We start from the raw sequence: 22929 nt of genomic DNA on the forward strand, positions 1-22929 counted from the left end.
ACCAGTTCAGGGTGTACCCCGCCTCCTGCACGATGGGATAGGTGGGATAGGCTCCAGCACCCCCGCGACCCTAGTGAGGAGAAGCGGCTCAGAAAATGGATGGATGGATGGATTTCACATTTCCTTTGACAACCTGAACTCCTTTTTCCCATACCAATAAAACTATTTAGAATGTGACTTATTGATATATATATATTTTTTTCCTTTTTTCATTTTATTTAGTTTATGGTGTGCATCTCGTACTATTTCCAGTACCAATGATCAATTCAAGTTCAATACCATTCAAGTTCAATACAAAAAAAAAAAAAGAAAGAACATTATTGATAATAGATAATAATGTAGCAGGAAAACCCAACATGCATTTAGACTGTATGTGTAATTACTGGTTACATTTTGAATAAATGCAGCTCCAGAAACATTCATGTGTTGAAAATATGAATTGAAAAGGAGTCAGAAACGTAACTTTAAGTCAAACAGTAACTTTTAACTGTGTAACTTTTGGCTCTCAAGTCATTAAGGCAGTAGTCTGACTGTCGTAAGTGTCTTTCGATAATGCTAGCTAATGATAGATTTATTCGTAAAATTCGTCCATGTTTTCTCATAAGAACTACAATTCCCATCCTGCAAAATGGACCGACCACAGTATTCTGCGACATCCTGCCAAGTGTCAGCCAATCATGTAACGAACGTCATAAATACGTGAAAGAACCGGATCTAATCTTGCTGCCAGATCGCTTCTGGTGCCGACACCGGCAGTTGAATAATTTTGCTACATTGTTAAAATTAATAATTTACAATTTTATTATTATTTTTTTAAATTTCGCCAATCCTGAAGTTTTGTTCCTCGTGTCCGCCTGGTGGTAAAATATTGCCTCGTGGAGGGAAAAGTTATTCTGTTCTTCACAAGCTAATGTAGATGTCGGTTGGACGCGACACTTCCTTGACGAGGTTAGCCGGCTAACTTTAGCTCTGTTGCAGATTTTACTTTGGACAAATAGTCAGCGGGTGTGTTAACACCTCAACATCCTAAACGAGGCGTAAACAATATAAGGTAACCCACTAAACTCCTCCCCCCCCTAAATAAAGTAAATTTATCTCTCTCAAAGCATGTGTGATGGTCATAAAAAAAAGAAAAAATCAAAACCACACACACACGCAAACATTGTAACGTCATCTTTCAGCTAAATACAAACATTCATTTTGATCGGTGAAAAGAAATGCTGATGAGTATCCAAGAATTTTTAGCGACGTTGGTTTCTTCTGCCAAACGTTGTAGTCAGTGTTATTCAATCAATTTAAAATTAAAAACGTCAGTGTTGTAGATGGTTAAATTACGTTTTAGTTTGGTATCCAGCTGTGAGGGGTCTGGTCTTGTTTTAAATGGTAAAAATCAATGAGATTGTCAAGTTACACTTTGTTTTGATGGAAAAGAATCAATTCTATTGGTTCTCCAATAGAATCTGGATGCATTTGTTACATTGTAGGTCGTTTTCAGGAGATATGCTTATTTTTCTTATATAGTCACATGAAAGGAAGAACAGGATCGCTGTGAGCACAATTCTATTCATTTTTTTGTGATATTGTTTATTTTTATTTTTTTAGCATAACCAAAACGTTATTTATTGCAACTAACATTTTATGCCTGTCGTTTATATGCCGTTCTAGTTTCAATTTTATCCCTTGTGCCCATGCAGCTGGCGGCTCTTCATCACATACTGCCCAACATCCTGCTCAGGGGTGCCACACATTCTGTCATCGTAGCGCTCTCCTTCTGCACAACAGCTGTGATAGGTCAGCCCGGCACTTCACAATCAGTCAAAACCAATGGTAAAGCCAATAAAGAGGTCTCAAAGCCACTTATTCTGGAGAATCGGTGCGCTGCCTTCCAGTACCGGGGCAACCAAAATTCAGCGGAAAGTCTGCACCACCGAGCATCAAAGCTTGCAATGCCTGCATCCTCGCCGGTCAGCAGCAAGGCTCGGGTGTACACGGGTGTCAACACGTGGAAGAACAGAGATTATTGGGATTATGACACGCATGTGGCAAACTGGAGGTACTATTTTACACCAAACATTCTATGATAAACTGAGTGAGATGTAAGTGAGACTTTATGGATTTATGCACAGTGGAACCTCCCAAGTTCCTCTCAAAATGCCCTGAGGCTTGTTCAATTTGGAAACTGAACACATTTTCTGTGGGTAATATACCACTCTCAATGCACTAAATCTCAGATGTCGAACAGTCTTCATGTGCGACGTCATGCAAGACCTCTATAGGACTTCAGATAAGCGAGCATCAAAGCAGGAGTGTTGAACTCATAGTAGTTAAGGGGCCATATAATGTGATGTCAAGTGGGCCGGACCAGTAAAATAATTGTATAATATCTTGTACTGTATACAACAAAGTGTTTCCTTTGTTTTAATGCAAATGAATACATGTACATAAGGAACTTTTTTTATGCAGTATTTAATGAACTGTTCTTTTACAAAATGTTAAAAACAACCTCAGTTTTTGAGGAAAATCATGCAATTTCCTGAATTCATTCCATTTCCGGCCATATTCTCACATATGCTTAAATCAGAAAATGTGCGCAGCTCCGCACTTTTCTGACTGCGCCCATTCCGCAGTCCACCTAATTATATAATTTGCGCACCTTCTGGCCATTTGTGCACTGTGGGATGAGTAAGCCTGAAGTGTGGGCATTCCTTCTCATAAGCGCATTTCCTCATCTACACTCCTGAGGCATGTAGTAATCTAGCGCCCGGGGAAGATGAAACATCAATTGCACGGTTTAATTTTAATTTAGTTAACTGCTCCCATGCTCCGACAGCCAGTGCGGCAGCTAACCCACACCTGGTCCACTCACAGACCGCTCAACGGCCATAATGGGTCCCTACCACATTACGCCGAATGTCGACAATTTATCAGTATTATAAGAAAATCAGTATTAGCTGACTTTTACTTTTCACCTGCAAGCAGCATTTACGTTTCATTGCAGCTTGCATGTTGGAGTTTGTCTGAAAGCACCCCTCATAAAAAATACAAAAATACTGCAGTCATCTTAATGGCGCAATGATGAGTTAGTTTGAATCATTTTTTTTTTGTTATCTATATCATTGTCGGTCTTGTGATCAGTTTAAGTGATGCCAGCATGGTTGCTGGGCAACACTGATCAACAAAAGATGGTTTCATAATCGCTTTTCTATTGATGAGACGGCTCGAAACATGCGTTCAGTCATGAGCATAGTATTCTGAGTCATTACTAAATTGCTTTTATTGGATTTATTAAAAACAGAATTAAAAACCATGTGTTTCTTCAAAATATCCTGTTACATGAGCGGTGGCCACGTCTCACTTGATCGATCCAGGAATTCCCGCAAGCCTCAGACTTCAATGAGTCACGCCTTTTGTGTCAGTGTGCACATTTTCGTTGAGTACACACGGTGGGTCTGTCAGAAGGGTTAGGTATGTAAAACACAGACTTACGCACCAATGGGAGAATATGGTCCTTAATGAATTAGATCAGGTTACAAAGATCTAAGAAATGTTTAACTCCATTTCCTACGTGTGCATCATAATTCTCAAAGCCTAAATTCATTCCCAAACTATAAAAACCAGTGAGAACTATTTTGAATGAAAATGTAATGTTTTGGCGGCACGGTGGTCGACTGGTTAGACCGTCAGCCTCACAGTTCTGAGGAGCCGGGTTCAATCCCCGCCCTCGCCTGTGTGGAGTTGGCATGTTCTCCCCGTGCCTGCGTGGGTTTTCTCCGGGCACTACGGTTTCCTCCCACATCCCAAAAAACATGCATGAATTGCAGACTCTAAATTGCCCGTACGCATGACTGTGAGTGCGAATGGTTGTTTGTTCCGATGTGCCCTGCGATTGGCTGGCAACCAGTTCAGTTCCGATGACAGCTGGGATTGGCTCCAGCACGCCCGCGACCCTAGTGAGGAGAAGCGGCTCAGAAAATGAATGAATGAATGTAATGTTTTAAATGTAAAAGTGGTCACCTGCCCTGTAAATGTATAAACTTTATACATTGAACGTACATAAAAAAAAATAACTCTCTTATGCCAATGCATGAATAATAGAATTCCACTGTACCAAATTCTTGTAGTGAAGCTCTTGACTAACATTTAATTGCACATTTTATTGCAAGTTTTATAACAGCAAGAATTCATTTTCACAGAAGTCTATTCTTTAGAATGCGAAAAAGTGTCTTAAGCAGAATTCTACAGGAGGAGGAGTACTAGTAGGCTTGTCTTAGACTACTTTGTTTTTGCTCCTAAACCCTGGCAATCTTTAAGCTGCACGTGTGCTTTAATATCAGAACGTCATTTAAGTGACAGCTTTGAGAGTTTGTGTATCATTTCCCCCCCATTTTCAACAGGAGTAAAACATGTTTCTATTTTCACATTTTAATTTTAGACGATTTCGAAAAAAAGGGCCACAGGACTGCTTTTGATTTAAATATTTAATTATTATTATATATTTTTTTACATTGTTTACTTTTCTCAAAATCTTAGTAACGAGCATTGGTAAAGCCACGTCAGCTTGTTAGTTACTACAATCCATCTGGAACGAGACCGTCAAGTGAGCCATATCATGGACTAGTATTTTTGACTAGCTTTTGTTATCGGTTTCATCCATTATTACTTAATTGGAAGATGTGTTTTTGCTGCCGTCAGAACCAGTTTGTGAATGTTTTCCTTCTACTCAGTCTATTTCCACCATACAAATTGTTGCATGGCCATGCCTTCAATCGAGGCGTATGTAGACAGTTGCTCGAGTATCCGTGTACAATGGGTGAAAGAAGAATGAAAATATCCATGTTGTCGAAGTTATTTCTGCCCCAAGTCTAGTAGTCCACATATCGTGTTCCATGTAGACTGTGAGTTGAAGGCAATGCAATTGAATAAACAGCAGCGAAGGGATATCTTGATTGTCAGATGAAATGCAAAAATATATTTCAAACACATTTGCAACCACAATGCGTTTTATGTATTGTAGCGTCTGACCAGACACGGATGACAAAAGAGTTGGTCGATCAACAATCTCTTTTATGCACGCAAGGATGGCTTTCTCTTCAACCTTCTGCTTTCTTCCATACACACAGGCTCTCTGTACCTTACCTCGCATTTACACAGTTGGTTTTCTCATCAATTCACAAGTCAAGACTCTACCTCACAGTCGGAAATTTTACACTTGTATGGTAGTTAATTGTGTTAGATTGGAACTTAAACCGTTGCGTGCACAGTTTTAATGGTTGTCTGGTGATGACATTTTGACAGTGTTGCCATAGTTGCATTGAAAATGTAACTTAGTTACTTTACTGATTAATTGAGCTTAAAGGTAACTTAGTTACTTTACAGAGTACTTGATTTCAAAAGTAACTAAGTTAGAAAAAAGTAACTTTTTAGTTACGTTCAGCAGCTGCTAAGTGTCAGGAACATCACTTATCCACAGTACAAAAAAAAAAAAAAAAAGCACAAGCTTAACCGTACCCATTACTTGGTAATGTACGCCACTCAAGTTACATAATGATGTCATCAACATGAACCAGTAACTTAGTGTAATTGAAGCCACATTAATCAGAATCATCTTTATTTTCCTAGTATGTCCAAAAAACACACAATTAATTTGTCTCCGGTAGTTGGAGCCGCTCTAGTACGACAACAGACAGTCAATTGACAGAGAACACTTTGAGACATAAAGACATTGAAAAAATACAGTCACTGAGCAATAAAGGGTTAATAGTTATCTGGTAATGCCGGTAATATTTTTTTTTTTGGACAATTGTGCAAAAGATGCAGACTCCTCTAGCACTTAGAGCAGTTTGAATTAAATCAGCGACTTAGTTCAGAGTTGTCATGCCAACATGACAACTCATGTCAACCGTGAAGCGCGTTAAAACAGATCACAGTCCATCCAGATGAAGTTGAAAGTTCTCGCTTTTCATTGTAAATATTATTGAAGTATTGTAAGTCCTTCAGTGAGTCAGTCCTTACCCTCCATCAGAATCAGAATAATCTTTATTTGCCAAGTATGTCCAAAAAACACACAGGGAATTTGTCTCCGATAGTTGGAGCCGCTCTAGTACGACAACAGACAGTCAATTGACAGAGAACACTTTTGAGACATAAAGACATTGACAAAAAAAAAAAAAAAAAACAGTCACTGAGCAATAAAGGGTTGCTAGTTATCTGGTAATGCCGGTAAAAAAAATTTGGGGACAATTGTGCAAAAAGATGCAGAGTCCTCTAGCACTTAGAGCAGTTCGAATGACTGATATTGCAATAGTCCGGTGCAATGACCATTGTGCAAATGGCGCCGAGACTTCAAGGAGTGTATGCAGTAGTATAAAGTGACGAGTAGCGCGATAATCTGGGACAATGTTGGTTGTGCAAATGTTGCAGATACTCCTCAATCAGTGTGCAAATGGAGCAGATGCTACTCTGGCATGAGTGGCCACTATTGGTCAACAACAGATATGCAAATAGTGCAGCGTGGCGAGACTACTACAGTGAGTGCACGAGTAATATATAATTGGCCCCACAGAAATGTGACAACGAACTCAAGTCAGGCCGATCAGATCGGTCTAAAGTCTAGTATAAATAAAAAAGTAACAACAATCAAATACAGTTTTTACTAAGGAAAATAACAAAAATAGTGTGGTGACACTTTTATGGATTTTATGCATTGTGTAATAAACAATCACTTCCCAATGGCTTTCTTCTGTTTGTTTAAAAAAAATTAAAGAAAAAAGAGCGGTCTCGGTTAAATCCTTCTGCACAGCTGGACTGCTCTTTGTTTGAACCTAGTAGTAGTTGGTGAGAGATATTTATGATGCAAAAGTAACTATTCTTGGTTTAAAGAAGTAACTGTGGTCTAATTACTTTTCCAGAAAAAGTAATGTGTTACATTGCTCGTTACTAAAATGGCGGTATTTTGGGGTAACGCGTTACTTTGTAACTTTGTAATGTACTGATGCCGGTAACGCGTTACCGGCATCAGTGCATTTTGACTCAGATTCTTTTTTCGATTGTTTTCTGTGGAAAAATGTTTTAAATTCAGAGGAATCATAGGTCAAGCAGCATCCCAGAATGGATTTTGTTTGACATTAACGCTTCCACTCTATCTATAAAGCAGATGATGGCATTATATTTTTTCTTTTTCTTTTTCCCCAGCAATCAAGACAACTACCAATTGCTGCGCAAATTAGGTAGAGGGAAGTACAGTGAAGTTTTTGAAGCCATTAATGTGACCAGCAGTGAAAAAGTAGTAGTAAAAATCCTCAAGGTGAGTCTTATTTTCCTGAGCCTCTCGCCTCACTCCTTTTTGTTGTTTACCATCCATACAGCGCCTTCTCTGTTTTGATGTCAGCAGAATAAAGGCTGTAACGATCCTGAATTGAAACCGAAAATCGCGGTCCTCAAATACACGACTTTGAAAGTGCAGAACCGCGATACACCCTTGCAACTGTGTGCCTCCGTTCCACATACTGTACAACCACTTGAGCTGACTTGAGCTACCAAACTTAGTATATGAGGACATCCCGATCCGATCACCTCGAAAATCAGGGTCGATCACGTGACTTAAGTTTTCTTCATTTTCTGACATTTTAGATGTCACAGAGGCAAAATAATTCCAAGGTGCGAAGATCTTGCCAAATGGAACAGTAATAGCTTAATTTGTATAGTAAACAATGTGCCAGTACACTGTAACTTTTTTTTTTTTTTTAGTACGTGTTCAGTGTCTGTGAAAGAGACAAGATCCGTGTGTGCGCACACAGTCTACCTTGATTCTATTGGCCCGTTGCACTACAGATTAATAAAAAGCCACCTCGCTGAGTTGAGAGAACGTCAGACAGGTTAACAATTGTGACACATTCAAGCGACTTAACTTCAAATAGAAGTTTAACAAGTGTGAATCATTTTGTTATTGTTTGTTTGTTTAATTTTTGAGAAAACGTGTGGTCATAAATCAGTAATTTTGTTTGTAGATTAGTGCAATGATGCACGTGACGTATACCACAAACTCTGTAGCTACCTGGATGGTAATTATAACCTAAGAGACACACTAAACTAATAAATAATGACGTGAATATATTGTTTACCATGCACGCCGACCAATCCCCCATACTATGTTAAAGTTTATATGCCATTCCACATGTAAATAATCCTTATCGTTATGCTTGTGCATTTTCTGCACTCTCAATAAGAAATCCATCCAACCATTTTCTTTACCGCTTATCTACACTAGGCTTGTGGGCTACTGGAGCCTATCCCAGCTATTTTCGGGTGGGAGGCGGGTTACACCCTGAACCGGTCGCCAGCCAATCACAGGGCACATAGAAACAAACAACCATTCACACTCACATTTGCACCTACAATTTATAGTCTTCAATTAACCTATCCTGCATGTTTTTGGAATGTAGGAGGAAACCGGAGTGCCCGGAGAAAACCCACCCAGGCAATGGGAGAACATGCAAACTCCATACAGGCGGGGCCGGGATTTGAACCCCAGTCCCCAGAACTGCGAGGCAGATGTACTAACCAGTCGCTCACTGTGCCGACTCAATAAGAAATACATAAGAAATATGTACATACAAGAATAACGGCAAAAACCTTTGTTGTGTATGCCTAGATTCCCAGTAGAGGTGGTGCTATGACTAAAAAAAATTTTTGTAGATGTGTTCCGACCTGGATTCTCATCAAGCGTGTGACATTTTGGAAAGATATGAGCCATCTGTGGTCAAGTTAAAATGGTTTGTAGCATCGCCATGGCAACAGCGTTCAAGAAAATAAAAAGCTTTTAATTTCGTTTCACCTTCAACATCCTCTGAGCAAATATGAGGTCGATATGATTGTCCTGCTAGCAGGAGAACATCAAAGCTGGTAGCGCTATGACTAGGATGAATTTTTTTCCATAGATGTCTGACTGCCATCGAGTTTTGAAATTTTGAAAGGGTTATGACCATCTGAAGTCAAATTCCTTTTGTTGTCATGGCGAATCATCAGGATTCGACCTGCCGCGACGGCCACACCCTCTGCCAAAACGTCACGATTTATAAAGTAGTGTTGTGTGATATGGCCTAAATTCATTTAATAATTATAAACATCACAAAGAAATAAATTATTTTTCGCTGCAAGTATTTGAAAACATAATCTCAAAATTTGTGATGCACGGAAATGCCAATTTTTGACCGAAACACAAAAACGAAAAATGAGAAACCCTGCATTTATGACTATGACTGTAGAGCTGCCACCCTATAGAAATTAAATTCCAGAACAATTTGTCTGAATTTCCGTATTTTCTAAATTATGTCCAGAACATTACCGCTGGACAGTTATTGTATTGTCATTATCCATCCATCCATCCATTCTCAATACCGCTTATCCTGTTCAGGGTCGCGGGAGCGTATCACAGCTGACCTCTGGCGATAGGCAAACTACACCCTCAACTGGTTGCCAGTCAGTCGCAGGGCACATATAGACACGGACAACCACTTGCACTCACATTCACACCGTCACTGAGTGGGAACTGAACCCATGCTGCCTGCACCGAAGTCGGGCGAATGCACCACTACACCATGAGCGACTCGCAGTATGTTATGTAATAGGATAAAAATCAAATCAGTTGTTCAATTGCACAACATAATTATTAGGGCTACTCTATAATTGTAATTCTTAATAAATTATGGCGGCAGCATGGTGGAAGACTGGTTACCACATCTGCCTCCCAGTTCTGAGGACTGGGCTACAAATCCTTTCTTTCTCCATACTTTGCCCTTTTTATCACTTTGATAGAGGTTAATCTTGGTCTCATCAGTCCTTAAAACTTAGTTCCAAAACTTTGTGGCACATCCCCGTACTACTTTGCAAAATCCAATCTGGCCTTCGGATTCTTTTTGCTGGTGAGTGGTTTGCATCTTGTGTTATGTCCTGTATATTTCTTCTCTCAAAGTTTTCTTCGAACAGTGGATGGTGATACATGGAGGTTGGCAGTGATGTCACTGACTGTTGTCTTTGGGTGTTTCTTCACAGCTCTCATAATGTTTCTGTCATGTCCCCGGGCGCTTCAGCTGCCCTCTGCTCCAGTGTGTTCCACTAACGTGTGTATGTGTTCACTGTGATGGGTAAAATGCAGAGAACAAATTTCGTGTGCATGCATGCATGTTCATGACAATAAAGGTGATTCTTCTATCAAATGCTGATACTCTTGGCCGGCCTGTTGAATTTCTGTTCTTTAGTACACAAGTAGTTTATGACATTTCAAATTGTTGTATTGGCTATGCCCAATGTTTGTGCAATAACTCTGATTGATTTTTCCTCTTCTGTCAGCGTCAAAATAGTTTGCTTTTCTCCCATAGACAGCTCTCTGGTGTTCATGTTTGCTAACAGCCAATCCAGTTTTCACAGGTGAAACCCAAAGCCAAAAACAAGCACTATCTATAATGTTTAAGCAATCAATCTAAAAGGCAACACCTGAGCAATTAGAAACACCCATCAGTCACATGTTCCGATAATTTTGCTCACTTGAAAAGTGGGTGGGTTCAAACAAAAGGTGCTCTGTCCTGAGTTGTTTAACTCATCTAGATGCAAATACCATGAAAAGCTGGAATTCTGAACTTTTGTCTCATATTCATCTTTTGATCTGAAGCCCACGTCTTCAGTATACAACAAAAACAAAGGAATTGACCTTGCCGTTGCAATACTTTTGGAGGGGACTATATGTGATCATGTGGCGCGAATAGTTCAATGTCTGGTGTTTCGCTTGTTCGCATGATTCACATCGTGTCACGTCTTTCTTGTCACCCGGTGCCATTTTGCGCCAACACACGCCGTTTGCATTGACTTCACTGTAATGAAACTGAAACATCCAATTTGTGTCCTGTGTGAATGCAGCCTAAAGGTGCTACACATGCCTCCCAATTTTCGAAGCCTTAGGTCAAACATACCGGGATAAGGGCTTCACTGAACATCCGTAGGAGGCGCTACAGAGCCATTTTTTTTGTCAACGTGTGACAATTTTAAAATATCGAATTATTCGCTATGCACCAGGTGCGTGCAAGGTTTTGTTCGTTTTAGTGCATGTTTAGGCCCACTAAAATGCGATTCATTCTGCGTAACAATAATCATGTAAAATAAGAATTTCTACAGATACGTCACAGCGGTCGCTGCTTGGGCCATAAAAATAATGGAAAGAAAACCTGAAAGAAATCCCGTCAGGCCCCCATGAGTAAAGTCGGTGGTGGCCCTGTGAGAACTTGTACTGGCCCCGTATATTCATGATATATTGTGTGTGTGTTTGTGTGTAAGTATGTATGTATGTCCATCCATCCATTTTCTGAGCCGCTTCTCCTCACTAGGGTCGCGGGCGTGCTAGAGCCTATGCCAGCTATAATCGGGCAGGAGGCGGGGTACACCCTGAACTGGTTGCCAGCCAATCGCAGGGCACATATAAACAAACAACCATACACACTCACATTCACACCTACAGGCAATTTAGAGTATTCAATTAACCTACCATGCATGTTTTTGGGATGTGGGAGGAAACCGGAGTGCTCGGAGAAAACCCACGCAGGCACGGGGAGAACATGCAACTCCACACAGGTGGGGTCGGGGATTGAACCACACACCTCAGAACTGTGATGCAGACGCTCTAACCAGTCGGTCACCGTGCCGCTATATATATATATAATTATTTTTTTGCGCCGTTATACTGTATTTTTGTCAGACCCTTTAAGAAATGATTAGTACAATTGAATTCCTGGCAATGACTCTTTTCCAACCTCACTAAAATCAAGGCATTGTAATCGCACAATGAATAATAATGCTTCAAAGAATAAATCTATTACAAAATTATTCAAATATTTACTTAGCACTGACATTCCAACAGTGCTTTATCTTGTATTGATGTTGTGCACACTATGTTTAATTAGGGGTGCTCCGATCAGGGTTTTCTGCTGCCGATTCCGGTACCGGTAATCCATTCGTGAGATCTGACGATCACTGCCGATACCGATCATACAGATTAGCTGAAAATTTTTAATGTATTTATGGTGAGTGCTATTGACTATATGATCTCTCATGTTTGTTTGGGTTTGGTTTGCAGCTTTTGCACTCTTGAAAAGTGTGAAGGAGGGAGGGGACGCCACACTAGGGCTGTGCGATTACGGAAAAAATAATCATTGTTGCATCGATTGCGATGCGATGATTGTTTTGATTTGTATTGAAAGCATGATTTATGAACATTATTCATTGATTTTCATTGAATATGATTATTCATTGATTTTCAATTATTTATTAATTATTTTTTTATTGATTATTTATTTATTGAATTACAACTCAACTTTCAATATAACTTAAAAGAACAGCCAGAAAATAAAGTGGTAACCAGTAAAATAATAGCATATTGAAATAATAGAAATTGAAAAAAAACAAAGGAAAAAATAAAAGAAAAGCTGTAGGTGACTTGCAGCGGGAGAGGTTTACCTGTTTACCCGACTTTACAAGGTAGATGCGGGCTAGCGAGCTTGCGCGCTAGTAGTTCATATGAGTTGAAGGCTCACACTTGTCACTTAAAATGAATAAGTAGCGGGCCAGCGTCAATGTACTGTAGGTATGTGGTGGCCACTCTACTGTACGCGCCAGTGCCGTTGTAATAGCGCATCATATCTGGAAGAAGCAGTTAATTATGTTGCAGCAGGCAGCTAATTTTATTGCAGCGGGCAAGATTATTTTTTTTAATCGCACAAGCTGAAAAAAAGGTTGCGTATGTGACCAATTTGGTCGCAGTCTCGAACCCTGATTTGGAACGCTAGTATTTTTTGCAGTAAACAGCACTTAAGACCTTAATATGTGCCAAAGTGTTATGCTGTGATACTTTGATGTCTTTCTTCTATTTTAAAACACACTAAAACATTTAAAGCATTTTATGTCAGAAGTTTTTCTCTATAAGAACTGGCAATTCTCATTTCATTTTTTTTAAATTAATGATGGACCAGGCCAACACCAGTTGCAAGATAACCAAAAATCACTTTTGACAAATTCTGGCGAAATGTCTTTTGTTTGTTGTCTCAGAGCTGCTTTAATCAATCACTTAAAAATAGTTGTTTTGAACACAGCCTGTCAAGTGGAAGAAGATCAAACGGGAAATTAAGATACTTGAAAATCTGCGTGGGGGAACCAACATCATCCGCCTGATTGACACAGTTAAAGACCCAGTGGTATGTTTGATTTCTGCATTCTTCGCTGCACGGCGGCCTACTTGCAGTCGTAATGCAATGCAGGTTGCGCTTGCAGTGTGGTCATATAATGGTGTATTGTATGTGTTTATGTAGTGACTACTTGATGCTCTTCTCATTTACAGTGGATATAAAAAGTCTGCACACCATTGTTCAAATATGTTTTTTTTATAAGACCAAGATAAGTCATTTAAACACGTTTTCCACCATTATTGTGACCTATAACCTCTACAACTGAACTGTACTGAAAGAAAAAGAATTGTGGAGGAAAAGTAACAATAAAGAGGTGAGGAAGTAGTTCAAGTATATGCACACAAGTTAAGAGATGTGACTTTAGTTCAGAATCAACCCTTCACTTTAAAACTCATGATAAATGGGAGTCAGCACACACCTCAAACAACATTTAGCTGTTCTAGTAGGCTTTTCTTGACATTTTTTTGGCTTTCTAGCAGAAGCCCGAAGATTATGTGCTAACTGACTGGGATTTGGAACTGATCGTAATTCCCTCCACCTTGACTAAGGCCCCAGTTCTCGTTGAAGAAAAACAGCCCCAAAGCATGATTATGCTACCACTATGGTGGTGTGATGAGGAGCCCGAATTAAGGCTTAAAAGTTCAACATTGGTTTCACCGGACCATAGCCCATTTTCCCACAAGCGTTTTGGGAGATTTCAAGTGTTGTTATTTATTTATTTTTTCCCCTTCAGAATGTAGTCAGCCTTGGATGTTTTTCTCTGTAAGATAAGACCCAATTAGGTCTTGCCACCCTACCCCATAGCCCAGACATATGAAGGTGACAGAGAAGTTGATGTAGACCTTGGCAAGCCTCCCTGACCTTTTCATCAATTTTGATGCGCCGTCCAGTATTTGGTCTTGTCACTGACACCGTTGTGCCATATTTTCACCACTTGATGATGACAGTTTTCACTGTGTTCCATGATATACAAACCCTAATTCCAATGAAGTCGGGACGTTGTGTAAAACATAAATTAAAACAGAATACAATGATTAGTTGGAAATCCTTAGCAAGCTACATTCAATTGAATACACGAAAGACAAAATATTTGTTTTAACTGATTTACTTTGTTTTTATGCGAATAATCACTCATTTTGAATTTAATCACTGCAACACGTTCCAAAAAAACTGGGACCACCATGTTTGCCACTGTGTTACATCAGCTTTCTTTTTAACAACACTCAATAAGCATTTTGGAATTGAGGACACTACCGGTAATTGTTGAAGCTTTGTAGGTGGAATTCTTTCCCATTCTTGCTTTATGTGCAACTTCAATTGCTCAACTTTCCGAGGTCTCTTGTATGTCATAATATGCCACACATTTTCAATGGGAGACAGGTCTGGACTGCTGGCAGGCCACTCTAGTATCCACACTCTTTTACCACAAAGCCCTGCTGTTGTAACACGTAGAATGTGGCTTTGCATTGTCTTACTGAAATAAGCAGGAACGTCCCCTAAAAAGATGTTGGATGGCAGCGTATGTTGCTCCAAAACCCATATGTACCTTTCAGCATTAATGTTGCCTTCACAGTTGGTCAAGTTACCCATGCCATGAGCACTAACACACTCCCATACATCACAGTTGCTGGCTTTTGAACTTTGTGCTGATAATAATCCAGATGGCCCTTTTCCTCTTTGGCCCAGAGAACACGGCGTCAATGATTTCCAAAAATTATTTTCCAAAAATGATTTGAAATGTGGACTCGTCAGACACAGCACACCTTTTCACTTTGAGTCAGCCTATCTCAGATGAGCTCTGGCCCAGAGAAGCTGGTGGCGTTTTTGGGTGTTGTTGATATGCAGCTTTTGCTTTGCATGGTAGAGTTTTAACTTGCATTTGTAGATGTAGCGGCAAACTGTATTAAACTGTGATAAAAGCTTTCTGAAGTGTTCCTGAGCCCACATGGCAATGTCTTTTAAGGGATCGAAGGTCACAGGTATTCAGTGTTGGTTTTCACCCTTGCCGCTTACGTGCAGTGATTTCTCCAGATTCTCCGAATCATTTGATGATATTAAGGACCGTCGATGAAATCCCTGAATTCCTTACAATTGTATGTTGAGAAATGTTGTTCTTCAACTATTGGACTATTTGCTCATGCATTTGTCCACAAAGAGGTGAACCTCCCCCCTTTCTTGCTTGTGAACAACTGAGCCTTTTCCTGGATACACTGGCCAGGTGTCTCACAGTGCATAAATCACTGAGCAAAACTTTTGCCAGTGTTCTCTTTTCTGCTCAGTCTGAAATTATCCCACACTTTGGGAATTTTGCCTTCTTTTCTCGCCTTTGTTTTCTGACGTCGTCACCATCTTCTTCTTCTTTTGTTGTGTTTAACGGCGGCTTGCGAACTACTGCGTAGTCGCCATTTATTTTGCGCTCCTTGAATCAAAACACCCACAGTATGCCCCGCTTCTGCCACCTTCACTCGCGTTGATGTAACCATGTTGCGCTAGTCTGTTACTTCACAATTTAACTCTTTGCTGCCATTAACAGGCAGCTACTGTATATACTAATAGTATCAAACTGGGAGATTTCAATGCAGCCCTATGGGGGGGCGACCAAGCCCGGATAAATGCAGAGGTTTGAGTCAGAAAGGGCATCCAGCTTAAAACTTTGCCAAACAAATGTGAGCGTTCATTCAAAAAATTCCATACTGGATCGGTTGTGGCCCAGGTTAACAACATCCGCCCCTGGCGCCGTTAACCTTCAGGGTGCCGGTGGAAATTTAGCTACTCTGGATCGAAGTCGAAGGAGAGGTGGAGAGCGGGTTCTTTCGCAGAAAGAGAAGAGGAAAGCACAGATCCGAGAATTGAATGTGGGGACTTTGAATGTTGGGACTGACAGGAAAAGCTTGGGAGTTGGTTGACATGATGATTAGAAGAAAGGTTAATATATGTTGTGTCCAGGAGAGCAGGTGTAAAGGCAGTAAGGCTAGAGGTTTAGGGTCAAGGTTCAAATTATTTCACCATGGTGTAGATGGGAAGATAAATGGAGTAGGGGTTATTTTAAAGGAATATTTAGCTAAGAATGTTTTGGAGGTAAAAAGTTATCAGATCGAATTTTATGTATAATGTGATTATTGGCTAAGCCCCACAGGTAGGATGTGACCTCGAGGTGAAAGAGAAATTCTGGAAGAAGCTGGACGAAGTAGTTCTGAGCATCACAGACAGGGAGAGAGTCGTGATTGATGCAGATTTTAATGGACATGTTGGTGAAGGAAACAGGGGTGATGAAGAAGTAATGGGTAAGTTTGGCATCCAGGAAATGAACTTGGAGGGACAGATGGTGGTAGACTTTGCAAAAAGGATGGAAATGGCTGTAGTGAACACTTTCTTCCAGCTGAGGCAGGAACATAGGGTGACCTACAAGAGCGGTGGTAGAAGCACGAAGGAGGATTACATCTTGTGCAGACGATGTCGAGACGATGAGGTTACTGACTCTAAGGTAGTGGTAGGGGAGAGTGTGGCTAGACAGCATAGGATGGTGGTTTGTAAGATGTCTCTGGTGATGGGGAGGAAGATGAAGAAGACAAAGGCAGAATTGGAAAGAGGTTAGCTAAGCTGAAGTGGGACGAGAGAGAAGGGAGAGTAGAAGAGGCAAGTGTGGTGGACCAGGAAGTAGCAATGATTAGTAAGGGGGAAGTTAGAAAGGCATTAAATAGGATAAAAAATGGAAAGGCAGTTGGTCCTGATGACATTCCTGTGGAGGTATGGAAGCATCTAGGAGAGGTGGCTGTGGAGTTTTTGACCAGCTTGTTCAACAGAATTCTAGTGGGTGAGAAGATGCCTGAGGAATGGAGGAAAAGTGCACTGGTGCCCATTTTTAAGAACAAAGGTGATGTGTAGAGCTGTGGGAACTATACCGTAATGAAGTTGATGAGCCACACAATGAAGTTATGGGAAAGAGTAGTGGAGGCTTGACTCAGGAGAGAAGTGAGTATTTGGGAGCAGCAGTATGGTTTCATGCCTAGAAGGAGTACCACAGATGCATTATTTGTATTGAGGATGTTGATGGAGAAGGACAGAGAAGGTCAGAAGTAGCTACATTGTGTCTTTGTAGATCAAGAGAAAGCCTCTGACAGAGTACCTCGAGAGGAACTGTGGTACTGCATGCGGAAGTCTGTAGTGGCAGAGAAGTATGTTAGAATAGTACAGGACATGTATGAGGGCAGCAGAACAGTGGTGAGGTGTGCTGTAGGTGTGACAAAGGAGTTTAAGGTGGAGGTGGGACTTCATCAGGGATCAGCCCTAAGCCCCTTCCTGTTTGCAGTGGTGATGGATAGGCTGACAGATGAGGTTAGACTGGATGGTCCCCGTGGACCATGATGTTGAAATTGAGGATTTTATGTATAATGTGATTAGTGGCTATGCCCCACAAGCAGGATGTGACCTAGAGGTGAAAGACAAATTCTGTATGGAGCTAGATGAAGTAGTTCTCAGCATCCCAGACAGAGAGAGAGTCGTGATTGGTGCAGATTGTAATGGATATGTTGGTGAAGGAAACAGTGGTGATGAATAAGTGATATGTAAGTTAGGCAACTAGGAAAAGAACTTGGAGGGACAGATGGTGGTTGACTGCAAAAAAGATGGATATGACTGTAGTGAACACTTTCTTCCAGAAGAGGCAGGAACATAGGGCGACCTACAAAAGCGGAGGTAGAAGCATGCAGGTGGATTACATCTTGTGCAGACGATGTAAACTGAAAGAGGTTACTGACTGTAAGGTAGTGGTCGGGGAGAGTGTGGGTAGACAGCATAGGATAGTGGTGTGTAAAATGACTCTGGTGGTGGGGAGGAATATTAACATAAGGCAGAGCAAAGAACCATGTGGTGGAAGCTGAGAAAGGAAGAGTATTGTGCGGCTTTTCAAGAAAAGGTTGGACAGGAAATCATTGGTAGTGGGACACTGAGAGGACTGTGGAAAGGAGAAAGGAATACATGGGGATGTGACTTAGGGCGAAGAATATAGAGGAATAAAGTCACATAATTAAGTTCTGGGAAAGAGCAGTGGAGGCTAGACTCAGGACCGAAGTATTTGTGAGCAACAGTATGGTTTCATGCCTAGAAAGAGTACCACAGATGCATTATTTGCCTTGAGGATGTTGATGGAAAAGTACAGAGAAGGTCAGAAGGAGCTACATTGTGTCTTTGTAGATCTAGAGAAAGCCTATGACAGAGTACCCAGAGAAGAACTGTGGTACTGCATGCGGAAGTCTGGAGTGGCAGAGAAGTATGTTAGAATAGTTTAGGACATATATGAGGGCAACAGAACAGCGGTGAGGTGTGCTGTAGGCGTGACAGAGAACTTTATGGTGGAAGTGGGACTGCATTCCTGTTTGCAGTGGTGTTGGATAGGCTGACAGATGAGGTTTGACTGGAATCCCCATGGACCATGATGTTCACAGATGACGTGATCTGCAGTGAGAGCAGGGAGCAGGTGGAGGAGTTAGAAAGGTGGAGGCATACACCGGAAAGGAGAAGAATGAAGGTTAGACAGAATATATGTGCATAAATGAGAGGGGTACAGGAGAAAGAGTGAGGCTATGGGAAGAAGAGAGAGTGAGGTTGGAGGACTTTAAATACTTGGGGTCAACAGTCCAGAGCAATGGTGAGTTTGGTAAGGAAGTGAAGAAATGGATCCAAGCAGGTTGGAACGGGTGAAGGAAGGTGCCAGGTCTGTTATGTGACAGAAGTCTCTGCTAGTATGAAGGGCCAAGTTTATAAGACTGAGGTGACTCCAGCCATGATGTACGGATTAGAGACCGTGGCACTGAAGAGACAACAGGAAGCAGAGCTGGAGGTGGCAGAAATGAAGATGTTTTAGGTTCTCTCTAGGAGTGACCTGGAGAAAAAGTTAGAAAGACCAGACTTCAATGATTTGAACATGTCCAGAGGAGATATAGTTGATTATATTGATAGAAGGATGATGAGGATGGAGCTGCCAGGCAAGAGAGAGCTGGAGGAAGACCAAAGAGAAGGTTGATGGATGTAGTGAAGGGAAGGCATGAGGGCTGTTGGTGTTAGAGAGGAGGATGCAGGAGATAGGCTTATATGGAAAAGGCTGACACCCTGTGGCATCCATAACAGGACAAGCTAAAAGGAAAACGAGCTCAAACTGGGAGGTCTGGCAGTGAATGAATTAAATAATTGTATCCCCGAGAAAAAAAAAAAAAAGAGAAAAAAATCCTCAAGCATTTTTTTTTTCTACTCAAAATACTCTATACATTTACTCTAGTGATGGGCACGGCAGTTCTTTTGAGTGTACTGAATCATTCGGATCAGATTGATTTGAAAGGTGGGGAGATTATTAAAAAAAAAAAAAACTTCGGCAAAATGATCACCTACCTATCGCTCTTCAGCAAGTTTTTGAACACCCGGCTTCGGTTGTGAGTCGTGACCATGCGTGCAGCGAGCACAGCTACCGACCATCCTTCCACATCCCCAGACGTTCCAGTGAGGCCGGCATGACTTTTCTGAATTCCACCGCGGTGGACGTCGTCGCTGACACTAGCCCCCGCCAGGCGGGCTTCCTGCTCACTCACCTTACTGTTTATTGTCATCTGATTAGTGGAAAGTGGCTTTGAGTGGCTTGAGAAGCGCTATAGACGTTCGTGTTGTTTTTATTAATATTATTAAATAAAAAGCTTTAATAATGGCATTAGAGACACAGAGGGAAGGATATGTATGTGTATGTAAAAACATATTATTAATTTATTCATCCATCCATTTTCTGAGCCACTTATCCTCACTAGGGTCGCGGGCATGCTGGAGCCTATCCCAGGTGTCATCGGGCAGGAGGCGGGGAACACCCTGAACTGGTTGCCAGCCAATCGCAGATTATTAATTTACATTTATTTTAAACATGTGTGCTTGTTTTCATGTGCTTGACTGACTCAACATTAGCCTTTAGTTTGAAGAAACGGCTGCTCATGAAAGCTAACCCCACGAGAACGTCAGGACTTGTGGTTAAAATCACTCATGAGTACATTGACTGCGTAGTATGTCGTTCCTTGTGCAAACGAATCAATCATCGTAATAGTACATCACTCCTTTGCGGATCACAATTGAAGAAGTTCCACGAACGAATCACTTGTGTCTAATGGATCGTGAACGCTAAGTTCCACGAACGAATCACTCTTCAGTTCCTCAGTACACCAATTGACTGTATGAATCACTCAGTTCACTTAAGTCCCTCCCTGAACGAATCACTCTTCAGCTCCTCAGTACACCAGTTCACTGAACGTATCACTCAGTTCACTTAAGTCCCTCCCTGAACGAAACACTCTTCAGTTCCTCAGTACACCAATTCACTGAACGAATCACTCAGTTCATTTAAGTCCCTCCCCCGCCTGCATGGTGCTGCCTGACACTGGCTGCTCATTGGTCACTCGCCAAAGTGAGTGACAACGCTGGCGAATTGCAAATCACATGGCAGTATGTTTAATGAAGTCCCGCCCCCGCCTGCACGGTGGCTGCTCATTGGTCATTCGCCGAAGATTCAGAAGTGAGTGTCAGAACGCTTCAGCAGTTCCGTTTCCGCTCCCAGCCGACACGCTTGCCTGGCGGCGGGTGGTGGCCAAGATAAAAGAACGAATCATTTCATAAACTGATTCGGTTCAGTTCGTTCACTAAAAATATTCGTTCTTCTGAACAAAACAACACTAGAGTACTCGTCGTAGACCTAGTGAGAACACTACCTGATTCACATTTAACATGCGTTTAAATGTTAATTTTGAACACAGCCACATCACCAGTTGTAAAAGGGTGTGCACACTTGTGCAACCACATTATCTCAGTTATTTTTACCTCTCCTCCCAAAGAGTTTTATTTTTTTCCCAATTTGAGCAGGTTATAGGTCACATTAATGGTGGAATGGGTTTTAAAATATTTTATTTTGTTTTCATTTTTTTATATCACAAAACTGACATTTGAACAGTGGTGTGTAGACTTGAAATATCCACTGTAAGGCTTGTCGTCGTTCTCTCTTTTCAGTCCAGAACACCAGCACTCGTCTTTGAATGCATCAACAATACACATTTTAAGGTACTTACTTACTCTTGGCTTTATAAATATATGCTCTGTTTGATGACCATTATTAATAGCATACATGGCTCCCCAGGTACAGTAAGTTTGACACCTAAATTGCTGACTTTGTCCATGTTCCACAGGAGCTTTACCACAAGCTGACGGACTATGATATTCGTTACTATGTGTATGAGCTTCTCAAGGTAAGCTCTTGTTGTCTCAACCAACACATTGACCAGACTAAGAAATGTATTTGAAGGTCCCATATTTGGGCTATTTAGACCTCCATATAGTGAATCTCTAACATGGACTTGGTATAAAAGTGTGAATTTCATTTAAAAACAAAACAAAACCTTGGTTTTGTCATACGAGTGTCAAGAAAAGGCCTCTCTGACATCTACTTCTGTTTGACCCAGTTTTATACCCGCTTTTTCCATATTTGGCTAAGACCGCCCCCTTTCCTCTGATTGGTTGCTTCCGTGTCGAAGAGCCAACCGTCACTACTTGTGAGAGCACATGTGTTTATGTCGTGGATGATTTTAATTCATACAAACCCAATACCAATGAAGTTGGGACGTTGTGGTAAACCTATAAATAAAAACAGAATACAATGATTTGCAAATAATGTTCAACCTATATTTAATTGAATACACTACAAAGAAAAGATATTTAATGTTCAAACTGATAAACTATATTGTTTTTAGCAAATAATCATTAACTTATGATTTTATAGCTGCAACACGTTCCAAAAAAAAAAAAGACTGAGAAAGTTGAGGAATGCTCATCAAACACCTATTTGGAACATCCCAGAGGTGAACAGGCTAATCGGGAACAGGTGGGTGCCATGATTGGGTATAAAAGGAGCCCTGAATTACTCAGTCATTCGCACGCAAAGATGGGGCGAGCTTCACCTCTTTGTGAACAAGTGCGTGAGAAAATAGTCGAACAGTTTAAGGACAATGTTCCTCAATGTACCATTGCAAGGAATTTAGGGATTTCATCATCAGCGGTCCATAATATCATCAAAAGGTTCAGAGAATCTGGAGAAACCACTGCATGTAAGGAGCAAGGCCGAAAACCAACATTGAATGGCCATGACCTTCGATCCCTCAGGCGGCACTGCATCAAAAACCGACATCAATGTAGAAAGGATATCACCACATGGGCTCAGGAACACTTCAGAAAACCAGTGTCAGTAAATACAGTTCGGCGCTACATCCGTAAGTGCAACTTAAAACTCTACTACGCAAAGCAAAAGCCATTTATCAACAACACCCAGAAACGCCGCTGGGTTCTCTGGGCCCGAGCTCATCGAAGATGGACTGATCCATCCATCCATCGATCCATTTTCTGAGCCGCTTCTCCTCACTTGGGTCGCGGGAGTGCTGGAGCCTCTCCCAGCTATCATCGGGCAGGAGGTGGGGTACACCCTGAACTGATTGCCAGCAAATCGCAGGGCACGTACAAACAAACAACCATTCGCACTCACATTCACACCTACGGTCAATTTAGAGTCCCCAATTAATGCATGTTTTTGGGATGTGGGAGGAAACCGGAGTGCCCGGAGAAAACCCACGCAGGCGCAAGAGTGCAGATACTAGACTGGCCTGCCTGCAGTTCAGACCTGTCTGCCATTGAA

At 41.2% G+C, this 22929-nt stretch overlaps 1 protein-coding gene across 4 annotated transcripts in view; it reads left to right on the forward strand.

The window, feature by feature from the left end:
• The first annotated feature begins 722 nt into the window (after positions 1 to 722).
• LOC133395659 (casein kinase II subunit alpha'-like) overlaps positions 723 to 22929 on the forward strand; it is a 73074-nt gene continuing 50867 nt past the window's right edge. For 3 of the 4 annotated variants that reach the window (XR_009767268.1, XM_061664772.1, XM_061664763.1), the window contains exons 1-6: positions 723 to 1051; positions 1695 to 2053; positions 7192 to 7303; positions 13134 to 13235; positions 21258 to 21308; positions 21434 to 21493. Coding sequence is in view for 3 of the 4 variants with exons in the window: in XM_061664772.1 (XP_061520756.1) it covers positions 1947 to 2053; positions 7192 to 7303; positions 13134 to 13235; positions 21258 to 21308; positions 21434 to 21493 (432 nt within the window). In the remaining variant the exon portion in view is untranslated. The remainder of the gene's footprint in view (positions 1052 to 1694; positions 2054 to 7191; positions 7304 to 13133; positions 13236 to 21257; positions 21309 to 21433; positions 21494 to 22929) is intronic. The other variant, XM_061664781.1, reaches the window with a different exon arrangement.

Source organism: Phycodurus eques, chromosome 2, assembly GCF_024500275.1.
Source record: "Phycodurus eques isolate BA_2022a chromosome 2, UOR_Pequ_1.1, whole genome shotgun sequence".
In the NCBI taxonomy this organism is placed as follows: domain Eukaryota; kingdom Metazoa; phylum Chordata; class Actinopteri; order Syngnathiformes; family Syngnathidae; genus Phycodurus; species Phycodurus eques.